Below are 14,280 nucleotides of genomic sequence, written 5' to 3' on the forward strand. Positions count from 1 at the left end.
TTATGGGTACATTTCACAATGTACTCATAAAAGTACACGTACCCCCAAAAACTACCCAATCACTGTAATTGGAGTAACTTTAATTAGTTACTTGCCACTCCTGTATTTGTGTGTTAATTATGTATAGCCTTTACAAAAAAATCATTCATTGCTCATTTAAAATATCCATTAATGTAAAATTAAACTACCTGGGTTTAATGTGAATGCTTATGCCATTCATTATAATGGACAGTGTCTTTTGTATGTCAAAGCCAGACAAAATGGTTTATTTTACAATGTATTTTTATTACTCTTTTACTAGTCTTTACAAGTCACACGCTGGTCTGCCATTCAAATTGAAATGCTACATTCACACACACATTTTTACTTTTTGAGACATATTCAAGGGCCATTTAACAGTCTTTTAAGCAACACTGGAGTCAGTATTGTCAGAGAAATCTTTAACCGGTCCCACTGACCTTGTCGGACATCAGTTCAGGTTGTCCCTATTGTCTGTTAGGAAAAAAATCATGGTTGCTTAATCAAAATGTACACATAATAAAAAAACAAAATGTTGGAAAATGTTATAAAATATTTGCTTGCATAAAGGATAATACAACATTTATGGTTAAGCATTTTACCAAATGATTTATAAAAATTAAGGTCAACACTGTTAGTACATGTTACACAAATAAATAAAGGTACTACTAAATTCATAACTGTAGTTACAGCCTGAGTATATTTTCACTTTGCAGTTACATTTATACAGTAGCCTCAACCCTGAAAATAAGATTAAGTCCTTTACATTTAAACAACATATTTACGTCCTTAAATATAAATGTCAATGCAATGATGAGTTACGATTGGGTTGCACCACTAAAACACCAGAAACTTTTATCAATGAATGACAGAAATGTCAAAAGGACAGGTTGTTGGATGCTCTAGTCTATCATGGACACAAAACGATGGACCATTGGTGAAGATTTTAACAAACCCAAGTATGGGTGATTGAGACATTTAATGATTTAATCATGACTAGCATGTCATGGTCACCAGAAAAAGGAAACCCAAGATTAAGGCATATATTTTATTCCTTTCATCCTTGGAATGATGTTAATATCTCTGATATCATCATGCTGTAGCAGCCAACACAAGTAACGCTCTGTCCCCATTCCCCATCCGCTTGTGAGAAGTGGTTTCACCTGCCGCATGTTGATGTACCATTTGTAGGATTGCTCTAGCACCCCATGGTGCCTGAGGGCATCTTGTACCATCTCAGGGGTCGAATGACGTTCACCAAGACCTACAGTCTCACCCAGACCCAGGAGAAGGTCAGCAGCTTTGGCTTTGCAACGTCCAGTTCCTTCCACATATGCTTGGTAGAAAGGAACCCCAAGATGGTCCATCTCAGTCAGCCAAACAGCACCGCCATACTTCTCAATCAAGACCCTCTCTCCTTTGCGTGTTAGCTTTCTGCCAAATTGCGGTTGGCCATCTTGGACCCACTCTAAGCAGTCTGCAGAGGGCATCATGGGGATGGCCTGGTCTAGTGAGACTCTTGGAAGTGCCGCATTCCCCTCCAACTTATTCAGCATGTCTTTGACATGTGTTAAAGTCCCAGCAGTGTTAAGGATGATATCAGAGTGCTTCTTTAGCATGGACTTAGTGAGATGAACCAAAAATCCCTCTGCTATGGAGATGGCATTATCCATGTCACCCAGTAGTTCACACTCCACATGGTAGAACTGATTTAAGTGTGTGGCATCAGGGTCTTCCCCCCTAAAGCTGGGGGATATGTAGTAGGTTCCTGGCAGGTTCTCCTGGAAGCGAAGGAAGTATTCAAGAACAAATTGCATTGAGTCTGCAAGGTAGATTTCCTGGCCCAGCAGGTTAACAGAGACTGGTTCAGAGTCAGAACCAAGCCCCATTGGAGAGGAGATGGTGTCAGTGGTGAGAGGGGTAAGGGCATAGGAGTACTGACAAATGTTGTGGAAATATTCCACTGTGCTGTGGAAAAGAGTGTTCTGGATCTGGAACAGGTTGCGATACCACTGGCTCTTGATGGCAAGTGTGGCATGAGATTGAGGGTTTCTCCATGAATGAGGAGGTCTGCAATGTGTAATTTTTTTGTAGACCTTTTTGAGGACTTTTTGGTCAGCTGCTGGGCCATCAAGTGATGACACATATCCAGGATAGTTCTCAAAGCATTCTGGTTGCAGCTCAGCAGGCTTGGTGCCATCAGGAGGAGGCCCCAGAGGGATAAGCTTGGCATGAGCATAGTCAATTTCAAAGCCCTCGAAGATTAGAGCTACACCTCTGGCTTCCATCCCCTCCTCCATGAGTCTGGCAACTTTGTAGGTGGCTAGGATCAGGGCTTTGTAGTCAGCTTCCTCTAGTTTAAAGATGTCACTGGACAGTGGCTTACGAGGAACAACTACAGTCAGTCCAGGGCTGTTTGGGTAGGGTGTGAGGAAAGCTACATGCTCATTGTCTTCCCACACTCTCCACTGTTGCTGCTCTCCACGAACAATGCGGCTGAATACATTATCATCAGAAGGGTCTCCAAAAAAGTCAAAGCAGGAGGGTGCATTTGGTGTAGGCAATCCATTCCTAATCTTTGCTTGAACATAGGCCAATGCTTCATCATCCCACCTTGGGCCACTTTTTGAGGTGCAGTAACCAGGATCGTAAGTGTGGAATTCCTCTTCGCAAGCAAGATGGGGCTGCCACTTTGGCTCAAGGCCATGAAGAGGGAGCAGTCTAATCTGTGCTGGCTTGTCAGGCATTGGGTTGAAAACCAAAGCACAACGCTGCACTCCTAATCGCTCACATAGCAAGCTTGAAACAACTCTTGCCCCTTGTAGCATTGATACAAAATCAGGCAAAGCCAACTTGAAGATGCTACTTGCCCCACTGAGAGTTTTCGTTGTCAGAATGGTTGACCCAGGGATCCAGGGGTTTGGATTAAGGAAGGCAACCAGTTCATCTGTTTCCCAGATGACATTGGAGAAGCTCCTCATTGGCCTCAGGACTTCTACCCTTGAAACGCCACTGACCACTGATGCCACAAACATCACACCAGCATTTGTTTCAATGGTGGCCTCACCCTTCTTGTCAACAGCAATGATTCCTCCACAAACCCCATCCAGTTTTTCAGACATCACTTCTCTACATGCTTCCTTAATGCTATACCCCTTGTGATTGTAGAGGCTGGCTATTTTCTGTGCAACTGTGTGCTTCAGAAATACATCTCCATCACCAGAGCAAGTTATAGCCACCTTGTCATCAGCATATATTCCAGCTCCTACCACCGCTGTATCCCCAACTCGCCCTTTCAGCTTTCCTACCACCCCACCTGTGGAAGAGGCAGCAGCCAAGCTATGCCAGCGATCTAAGGCCACAGCTCCAACCGTCTGAGGGTGACTGTTTTTGGAGTTGTTTCCAGCACTGAGCTTTGCAGCTAACTGTCGTAGGCGTGTATCAGTGTGGAAATACTCAGGCTCAACAGGCTTATCTTTGCCCTCCAAACCATGTAGAAACTCTTCAGCTCCGTCCCCCACAATGAGTGCATGTGAGCTTTTCTCCATGACACATCTAGCTGCTTTTATTGGGTTCTTCACACTTTTCACACAAGCGACAGAACCTGAACTCATTGCATTGCCATCTACGATGGTTGCTTCCAATTCTTGTTTTCCATCTTTGTTGAATACTGAGCCTTTGCCTGCATTGAACAGGAAGCAGTCCTCTAGAGCTTCCACCGACCTCTGGACTCCGTCAAGACTTCTACCACCTTTTAGGAGCACATGAGATCCAACTGTTAAAGCTGTCTGTAGAGCAAACTCGATAACCCCAATCACTTCAGCATTCAGCATCATCTCTTCTCCTGCACCACCATGGATCACCAGAGTGTAGTCAGAGCCCATGCCAGAGGAGGAATCAACATCGCTCTTGCCATTATCTAGCCTCTCTGAGCACTGATCTGTCTTTGCGTGCATTTTCTCTGTTTGTCCCTGTTGCAGCACACATTCCAGAGCACCCATTTGGTTTGCAATAGCATATCTAAGAGCTAAAAGCATCACTAACTTGAGGTTTCTCTTCAGGTTTTCTCTGAGTTCTTCAAGTACCAAAGCAAAGCTTCCTTTCCCATTAAGCACAATGCGAACCATGTCTCTTTTGCCAAGGTAGGTTACAGCAAGCTGATCTCTGGCATAAACGTTCCCTACTCCACACTCCACACCCTCCATCATATCTGTTCCTGTGAGGTATACTGATGGACATCCAAAGGGGTCCAGGAACTTTTTCAGTGGATTATCAGGTGGCAAAAGTCGGCGTAGGGCAGCCAGATGGGGACCAACTCCTTGACCATTTTTGCTGTTTTTGATGAGGTTCTTATGTTCCAAAAACGCAGAGTGGAACAAGTTTAGGAGGTCAGTAGTGTATTGAATTTTGCTATCTGGGCCAATGCAAGATGGCAAGGCACTCACTAGCTTGCGGGAATGCATGGTGAGTGAGTATGTAGGGTCACATCTGCCATGTTTGTAGTGTCGCATATGAGTAGGTGTAACAAGTATATGATTGGAAGCTGATTCCCCAAGAGTCTGCCTTAGGGAGAGCTGCAAAGAGAAGTTGACCCAAGCATCGTACAGGCCTCTTTGCCCTCTGAGAGTCGAAAAGACGTCAGGATAGGAGGGCATATCAAAAGTAAGGACTGGGTGTGTTTCTTGTAAATTAGGGCTTGGTTTGGGTGTGTTTTTCACATTTAAGTGAAATGTGAGAGGTGTTGGGTCTTCATAGTTACCATTGTTTACTCTTACAGAACCATTCACGTTTTCTGTGTCAGAACTCAAAAGGTTTAGATCAGCAGTTTCTGATAGATTGTAGACTCGTTGTGTCACAAGTCCAGCCACCATCCCATCAACAGCACTGTGTTCAAACACGATCCCAGCTGTGCTGTCTTTGAAAACCACGAGGTTCACCACCTGCCAAAAATTGGAAAAACAAAAACTGTTTATTTTTAGGGTAGGGTGAAATATCTGACAACATAAGTTTTTTTTGTTTTTAATGGTATAATTTGTAACTTTTTTTTAAAGATTATTTTGGGGGCATTTTACTTTTATTTTGAGAGAACAGACAAAGAGAGACAGGAAACATGGGAGGAGGGACTGGGGAAAGACATGCACCAAACGTGGGCTAATAGCGGGAATGAATTCCTGCGATCATAACTTTGAAGACTACAACCTCTGTATTTTGGCGCCAGCTCTACCAACTGAGCTATACCAGTGCCCATGATTTGTGACATTTAAAAAATATCAAATTATCCTTCCTAAATGTATGACTTTGTGATAAAAGGTACATCAGGGTTTGTTTTTCTCAGCTCTTTGTTAACACTGGCAAAATGGCTATTCCTTCAGCTTGTTCAAGTGTCGCTAAGATGCTCAAACATGTTCATTTTCTCAAGAGGCCCTCTCTTTCCACCTTGCCATGGCAAGGGTGCTTTCACATTAGGGGCCTGGTCCCGGATCAGAGTACATTTGAGCCCAAAGTCCGGTTCGTTTTGGTAGTGTGAATGCAAACGAAATGCGCCCGGATGAACAGCACTGGTGTATTTTAGGCTCATCACTACTGACATGCGCTGAAGACAAAGCAGGGCATGTGCATTGGAATGTCAAAGACTTTCTTAAAATAAAGCAATTTGCTCAAGAGTGCACTTTATGTGTGAACCTCTGTGCAGACAGAGTATGTGTAATTTGAGGGTAAGATTGCCTAGCCCACTAAGGAACACATATATGTACTGTGTGTAGCAAGGGGGAGTTTTATCACAAAAGTACGACTATAGGGGAACCAACAGAGCTTTCAAATTGAGAAAAGACTTGAAGAAGAAAGAAATTAGAACCTTATCAACTCTGGGCTGTATATCTAAATGGAGATCAGGTCAGAACCCTGAGGGAGGGGTGGGGAACAGTTTGTTTTGTTCAGTGAGAGCTGTGCTATTGCTATATATATACAGTACATCTATTCTGAAAGTTATATATTATGGCTTTAAAACTTCCAGACATGCTCTTGCTCTTGGTGTAGGACTGAAAAAAAAACTGAAGATCTGAATGTAAGTTAGAATCTATTGAAGAAAACTTTGCTGCATCCAACTAATATTTGTCATATAAGACAGAACTTAATCCCTGGTATCATGAGAGAATGTATCACAGAGTGAAAGTTTTTATGAATCTGATCTCAGCTTGGTTTAAAATCCTCATCCAGTTTCTTCCTATTACCTTGTCATAGTATCTCAGACATGGGCTGTCTCCACCTCCTCCAAGTCTCACAGCATTGAGGACATCAGCCAGTTCAGAAGGTGCGTTGGAGTCTTCCAGACAGAGCATAAGCACTGCACTCTCCATTTGGAGCAAAGATGCTGCTGTTGCCCCTCCTTGCTTCAGGATGTCTTCTCTGGTGGCAGCCCAGGCTTTGCGCTCAAGAGTTGTGAGGCTGCAGATGACGGATGGATCAGTATGTTTCCCTGTGCTGGGTTGATCCATCACCTGAGCCAGCTGGTTGTAGACATCAGCAAAAGGTCTGGCAGAAAGTGGCCCACCGGTGCTGGGTCGCCACAGTATGTCTACAGGGAACATCCCTCCAACGCAGGTGACAATAGCATGGAGGCTATCTGGATAAACCTGAATTTGAAATGTCAAAGGTACAGGTTAGATGTTGTTTTGAATTATAACTTAAAATATGAGCATGAGGAAGCATTTTGCTGACCTCTCTGATTCAATTGCTACGTACATGCAACAGTGGTTGTGTCCTAAATGTAATCTCACCTTGATCTCATCTTGGTTCCTTCCAGGAATCCGGCTGGCAGCGAATACCTCAGACTGCTGTGTGCGCTCCATTGGCACGTTGCCCTCCAATAACAAAGGCTCACTGTAGAGCTTTGCTGCTGCCCAGAGCAGAGCAGCTGCCCTCCCCAGCTGAGTACATCTCTTAAGCTGGGAGGGAAGTAGAACAACAGGGAGAGCTGTGGAGGTGTGCAGAGGGTCATCACAGGACAGCAGAGCTCTTTTGAACTGCTCCGTCACCCAGTTCTCTCGACCTGCGGTAATGGTTGCTAATTTCTGCTGGGCCTCTTGAAGGAGCTCCCTCTGGTCTTCCAGGGTACTTTTGAACTCGGAATAGCGATTGGGACTGAGAGTGAGCTGCAGGACACGGCTGACCTCTTGCAATGTAACATCTAAGTCTGGAACAGGGTAGTCAAGAAGGGCCATCCTGTTGAAAAAGAGGAGGCTTGATAGAGAAGGAGAAAAGAGGAAAAAGAATAAAAGGTCATGTCAGATACTTTCTTTGTTGGGCTTTGATGGTGTAGAAATATAACACATCAAATTAGTTGTTATAATATTTCAGAAAACATTATTATCTCATCTTAAAGCAAATTAAACAGTTGTTCACTTTGCATTGCTGTTACCACCTTTATATATTTTATACATCTCTCTCTTTACTTCCGTTATTTTTGCTAATGCTAGCATCTATTAACATCCTCCTTTCTTTTATAATATTCACCAGAACAGTTTAACTGAACCTAAGAGCAATACTACTATACTGCTATTTCTATTACCATCACAGCTGCTGATGCTAATATTGCATTGTTCTATTTCCTATCATGTTTGTTTTCTATCAGTCATCTGCATTACTGCTAATCTTTCACATGTTGTTACCATCATAAAGATTTGTCTTTCATTTTTAGTTTCTCTTGTCTCTCTTCTTGCTTTTCTCCACCCCTACCATTACTTCTAGCCCTTTCCAAACCCACTGAAGCCTCAGCAGAGGGCTGCCAACATGGGTCTGGTCTGCTTGACAGTCCTGCCCATTTGAGGGAAGGTTTATGTCGCTACCTGAAAGTTAAATTAAAGTTGACCAAATTTATGTATCTATTACATTTATTTTATAATATAAAGGTGCTAAATTGATTTTTAAAATGCAGTAAAAGATCGATTAGAATTATGTGTCGTATATGTTGTGCCATGCTTATTCAATTATTCATTTTATCCTGTCATAACAGCACTCAAATGTTGTTAAAAATGCTCTGGAGTTTTCTTAGATTTTGTTCTTAGCTTAGAACAAATAATAGATAAGAAAACCTTGGTAAATGTCAGAATCTTCTTTAAAACCATATATGTGGGGTTTAAAAAAGCATTCCTTCAGAGTGGTTGGTGAATGAGGCCTCAAATTATCTGAGATAAATAAAAAAGTTACATAAAAAAAGGTATTAGTTAATCCATATGTCACAAACAGGAGTGGGGCCTATTCTAAATCCATGATTGTTACTATTAACACTACCGTTATGTTAAAAAAGGAATTAGTTATATCATTAAATAAACATGACATAATAAAATTTACTGAAAAAACTCAAATAATAGAAAATATGTGCCACTAAAACCTGATCGGACGTATCCAGTTACACTCACTAGAAGCCATGTTCACACAGTAAGTCTGGATAAAACATATTTTAAGATGTAAAAAGCATAAAATAAGGCCTGAAATGCCTGGAAGGACTTAAATGGGCTGACAATGCAGCATGCAAATTGGACTTAATTTTCATGAAATCTCATTTCAGATGTTTATCTGGACTTGTCCAGATAAATGACATATCATCTGTAATTACACGACTTTGGTTTGGAATTAGACCAATACACTGACAAAGATTTGATTTTTAGCAGTCATGTAAATGTCGAACTTGTGCAGGCTGGATTTTTATGTTTATTAACTCTTATTTTTTGCAATATGGTAGAGAACATGTCTATTATCTTGGATTGTCATCAAATAGGTACCTATGATAGCATTCACCAGTCTCAGTAGCATAAATGAAATGGTTAACAACTGTGCTAACCTGCACAACAAAATACTGTTACACAACACGTGCGCCTCCTCATTATCATTTACTGTACATTTCCTTCACATGATGCGCAACCTTTGTCTTATTAGTGAAACCATCACCTGATTTATGCTGAAGGTACTGCTGAGTCTAACATAGGTCTCTTTGTGGAGGCTAATAATGTGGAAGCGATGGAATGCATCCACATTTTATCCCAGTTAGACAATACCCCCCTGGACTCAGTGTGTATACAGAGGCTGCTAATGGCTGATAACTGAGCTCATCTGCTCACACGTGAAACCACTTACTGCCTTTTCCTCTGCACTGAACTGAAGCTTGGCGTTTTTGTTTATGGTTGTCAAGGAAATGCATCCCTCCCACATGGAAAATTAGATTTCTCTAATTCTTTCTCATAAGTTCGACTTATTCCAACAATGTTGGCTATCTGTTTCCGATCTGTAAGCAGATTCAGGGTCGGCGAGGATAGCCAAGAGGTCTTGTGATTCTAATAGTTTAATTACTGGATGCCAGCAGGACTACCGGCACTACTACTAGCCTACGATGCTACATCATAGATCATTTTTAGTGAACCAATACAGGAATTTGGCATACAATGATAACTGTTTTTTAAATAAAAATAGTGATTTTTAAATTGGAATGAACTAAAACTTTCAAAATCAGCCCCCTGATTTACTGACGGCCAGTCCAGGGTGTACCCTGCCTTTCGGCCAATAACAGCTGGGATTGGATACAGCCCCCCATGACCCCTAACAGGATTAGCTATGTTGAAAACAGATGGATAGATTTTTAAAATCACAAACATATGGACATATTAGGAACTTTATAGTCATAAAAAACTGTCCACAGCATAATTTCCTTTAACTCCAGTAATGTTGAAGTTGACAGAATTCAAAAGTTATATTTAAAGAAACATTAAATGCAAAATTTCTTAATGTTAAAATTCTTAGGTTCAACTTTTAATTCAACTGAAATTGTTATTTTTATCTCCCCACAAACTGCAACATTTATTCTTAAAGATTAAAACTGTCCTCTTTTTGTAATCATAATGACATCGACACTAATAAACTTTTCATTAGTATGGTTTTTGCTTTACAAGTTACCATCACTGAGCATATTTGAAATTATTCTCACTGCAAATAACCCCAGAAAAATCAACCACATTGGCAGTAGTCTTCTTTTTCACTCATATAGCCAGCCTACTGATTACATATTTTAATGTTTAGCCTTACCTCAATCTGGAAACTTTGCTCCGATCAGACCAGTTGCTTGGATAGATGAAGAGTCAGTGGGAGGAAATCCTGGTTTGACGAAAAAAATAAGAGTTTGTCGCTAATATAGAGGCAGTGACTCCAATTAAGCAATTCAGTTTCTTACCTCCCCTCTCTCCCACTCACTCCCGGTCTGCCTCTGTCTCCTCTGTGTCTTCACGTGTTTCATATTCTATTCATTGTATGCATTTAACAGACTGTCTTCAGCTCCATATCACCATAAACTTGGTGTCCTCATTGGCTGTCTCTCAAGTCCTAGTGGAGCAATTTTGCCAACACTTTGAGTTTATCAACTTTGATATTAAAAATTAAAAGCTACATGTATCGCTTTAACATTTCCTGTTCAAGAAGGCATCATCAGTGCTAAAACAAAGGTCAAACCAGATTATACTGATGGTCAAGTGATATATAATCATTTTTTTAAAACAATAAGGCATCATTCAGTTTAAATACATCCTTATTTAACCTCAGCAATGGACAAATGCATGTCCACAATTTACGCCAGATCTCACCTCCTGATGAATCACCGGCAAGTTCCAATACTACTCTATCAGCAGCTATGGTCAATGATTAGCTAAATTATAAGGCAGCATCAGGCCAAATTTAAATTAGAAGCACATATGTGATAGCGTGTGAGCCTCCGATGACAACAGCTATCATTAGCACTCAACACTTTTTAGCTAATATTCCTATTAGCTAGGAGGGGGCTAAATGCTAACCTTGCCTTTTGAAGTAAATAGATTTTTGATCATATTAATATTAAAGATATTGTATTATAGGAATAACTGAAGGAAAGGTAACACTGTAAACAGTAAAACAACATGTTTGAATACCCATTAGCTTAGAGCAGCTTACAATCAACAACATTTTGCTAATATTAGCTTGGTTAGCTAGCTCCCAGCTGCTAACTAGCTTAAAGCAATACTACATTTGTAATTAGCATTACCTTTAAGTTAGACATGAGAGATATTTACAGACTTACTGTTCCTTAAAAAACATTTTGAGAAATAGTTGGACATTCAAGAAGAAGCTAATAGTAGCAATCATTCCAATGCTAACACTTCAGTCTCATGAAAATTACACTCTATAGCCTATTGTGCGGTTTCACCAAAAGGTTATGTTGGGGAATGTTAGGCTACTAGCAAACAATAACATTAACCTTGGAGTGGCTTAGAGCTCAGTGGCTCAGAAACCTTAATGATGAAAAGTTATTTGGATCATGTACAGAACTCACAGGGCGTTACCATGGTGAGTCCTCAAATTTCCATATTTTTTAAGAAACAGGAAGTAGTTCATAACTCAGCTGTGCATGGCCCAGTCTGACCAAAATTTGTCATTTATGTAGAGGGTCCAGACCAGAAGATGTCACATTTTGTACAGATCCTTTACTTATCCCAATGCTATCTTTTCAAGCCCACAGGTCTGACACTAAACCTATTGCCATGGTGACCCATTCGCCATGAAAAAGGAAGTAGTTTGTTGATGAGCTTTCATAGACTTACAGGGCTTGCTCTTGCATGAAAATTGGTGGGAACAAGTCCAGTGAAAACCTTAAAAGGTACGTGCCATACAGGATCCATTACAAGGTCAACATTTGATCTTGTAAGAGATTAGATACACGATTTGATTAATTTCACGTGGTTCTTAAATTGTTGTAATGGTTTCTAAAGCTTCACTGATAAAATGAATTGACTTCTTTTTAAAGAGGAAATGCTCTGTGTGATGCCATGTGTCAGTGTTAGGCTTTATTTTACAGTAACAAGTTTATTCAGAGTTCTGCTCAGGTTACATTCAGAGGAAAGTGACTATAAACAGCTACATGGGAAACAGTCTGCAAAGTAAAGTCTGACTCTGTGGCTTTAAAGCCTGAGTGACTACGGTGTCTCCTGCAAAGTGAAGACACAATATGTGTCATCATGTGACTCCTTACAGTCCTCATCATGATAAAGAGATCATTTAAGCTCTAAACTTCTACCACGTGCACTTGTAGGATCTTATCAAGGGGCCAGTTGGTAGCAGGCAGCAAAGAATGAAATTGATCACTTATGAGAGCAATCACATGGTTATAGTGTCTTTTTCTGAGTTTATGACTCCAGTTACCAAGCATTTTCTTAGTGTGGCGACATCTTGAAAAATCAAGTAAGATATTAGAAAAATATAAATAGTTAGAAAAAACTTGTCAGCAGACAGAACCTTGAGAAGAACATGGCTCTCCGGTGGATGGCCATTTGTCTTTGTCAGGATTTAAAAAAACATTGACCTAATGCCTTGGTTTTTGCTCCGATAGTCATGCCAGCTTTGAGACTTTCTATAGAGGGCGTATGCCTTTCCAAATAATTTCTAATCAGTCAAATGTACCACAGGTGGACTCCAATCAAGGTGTAGAAACATCTCAGCAGAGATCAAGAGAAATGGGAGGAACCTGAGCTCAATTTTAAGGGTTTTTCTAAGGGTCTGAATATTTATGTCAATATGACGTTTCACGTTGGACAGTCTGAAATAACTTTAAACTGACAAAAGTCACGATGAATAAAAATTACTGAAATTAAGTGATTGCTGTAACTCTCAATGAGACTTCTCCACTTGTCCACAGGTATTTTGGCCCACTCTTTGTGGGAAAATTGTTCCATCTGTCTCAGGTTTGAAGGGTGCCTTCTCCAGACTGCATGTTTCAGCTCCTTCCACAGATATTCAACAGGATTTACATAAGGGCTGATAGAGGCCACATCAGAATAGTCCAGTGTTTAGTTCTTAGCCATTCTTGGGTGTTTTAAGCTGTGTGTTCTGGGTCATTATCCTGTTGGACCCGCAACCGAGACCAAGCTTTCTCATACTGGGCAGCACATTTGCCTCCAGAATGTATTGATAGTCTTGAGATTTCATTGTAACCTGCACAGACTGAAGACATCCTGTGCCAGATGCAGCAAAGCAGCCCCAGAATATAAACAAGCCTCTTCCATGTTTCACAGTAGGGACAGTGTGCTTTTCTTTGTATGCTTCAATCTTGCATCTGTTAACACAGAGCTGATGTGACTTTCCAAAAGGGTTTTTCCTATGTTATCTTCCTTTTAGTCCACTTTGGCTCAAACAGCGATGAACAGTGCCTTTCGGACACTGATGTACCTTGACCTTGGAGTTCACTTCTAATCTCTTTGGAAGCTGTTCTGTGCTTTTTGCTTACCATTCATATCGTCCATCTCTGCAATTTGTCATCAATTTTCCTCTTGTAAATTAAAAAACAAATTAAACAACAACATTTCAAACATTTATGTCTAATTTTTAAACATTTTTAACATTAACATATTTTGGTTTGCAAATGTCCTTAAGAATCTGCCTTTCCCTCTTACCCAGTGGGCACTATACATTTTCATCTGTACCGTTGATGCAGGATTGCATAACAGCAGATCATCCTCCACCTTCAGCCTTTCCTGGTACTTGTTTTTTATAAGTGCCAGCGCACATATTAGTGACCAAAAGTCCTTTCACTTCCTGTTAAAAATTCCCCTAGTTTGGTCACTAGACTTTCTGTCTAGTCTTAAGATGACCCAAAGTTTACACAGCCTCATGCTGTCATTAGCTTGGACATCTTTGCAAATTAAACACAGTGACTAGGGCATCATCGGTATCAATGCAGGAATATCCTAACTTGATTAGCAGTGATACTCAACATCTGGCTCTGGAGCCATATGTGGCTCTTTTGTGATCATTTGTAGCTCTTTTTGTCTTAATTTTAAATATTATTCTCCCAGAAAACCTTTAAAAAAATGGAAACTTTTGTTGCCATTTTCAAAATTTTTGCCATTTTTCACACATATAAGCTAACTTTTGACATTAAATACCCCTTTTTCATATTTTTTTGGCAATTGTACAACTTCTTTATGTCACTTTTTTCCCCATTTTTTCCACTTTTATCCCATTTTGCCCATTTTCACCTTTTAGCTCATTAAAGCAACCTTTTATCATTAAATATCCTTTTTTTTCATTTTTTGCACAGTTTTGCGATGTCTTTTTGACACTTTTTCCCAATTGTTGCCACTTTTATCCAACTTTTTGCCCCCTTTTATTTTTACCATTTTTTTGCCACTTTCCATCCATTTAAACTACCCTTTACCATTAAATTCCACTTGTTTCCTTTTCTCCCAATTTTTG

General features: G+C 40.3%; 1 protein-coding gene across 1 annotated transcript; it reads right to left on the bottom strand.

Moving 5' to 3' along the window:
• Nucleotides 1–1,052: 1,052 nt before the first annotated feature.
• LOC121529570 lies at nucleotides 1,053–7,238 on the bottom strand. Its single transcript, XM_041817508.1, has 3 exons — nucleotides 6,795–7,238; nucleotides 6,249–6,650; nucleotides 1,053–4,958 (listed from the first exon to the last, which is right to left on the bottom strand). The coding sequence occupies exons 1-3, from the start codon at nucleotides 7,236–7,238 to the stop codon at nucleotides 1,053–1,055; spliced, it is 4,752 nt and encodes a 1,583-aa protein (XP_041673442.1).
• Between the last annotated feature and the right edge of the window lie 7,042 nt (nucleotides 7,239–14,280).

This window comes from Cheilinus undulatus, linkage group 21 (genome assembly GCF_018320785.1).
Source record: "Cheilinus undulatus linkage group 21, ASM1832078v1, whole genome shotgun sequence".
NCBI lineage: Eukaryota > Metazoa > Chordata > Actinopteri > Labriformes > Labridae > Cheilinus > Cheilinus undulatus.

Excerpts from the sequence above, each read along its gene's own strand:
- LOC121529570 (XM_041817508.1), bottom strand. The coding sequence starts at position 7,238 with ATGGCCCTTCTTGACTACCCTGTTCCAGACTTAGATGTTACATTGCAA. Across the intron at positions 6,651-6,794 it reads GGAACCAAGATGAGATCAAG|GTTTATCCAGATAGCCTCCA; the intron begins GTGAGATTACAT and ends TTTCAAATTCAG. Across the intron at positions 4,959-6,248 it reads GTCTGAGATACTATGACAAG|GTGGTGAACCTCGTGGTTTT; the intron begins GTAATAGGAAGA and ends AATTTTTGGCAG.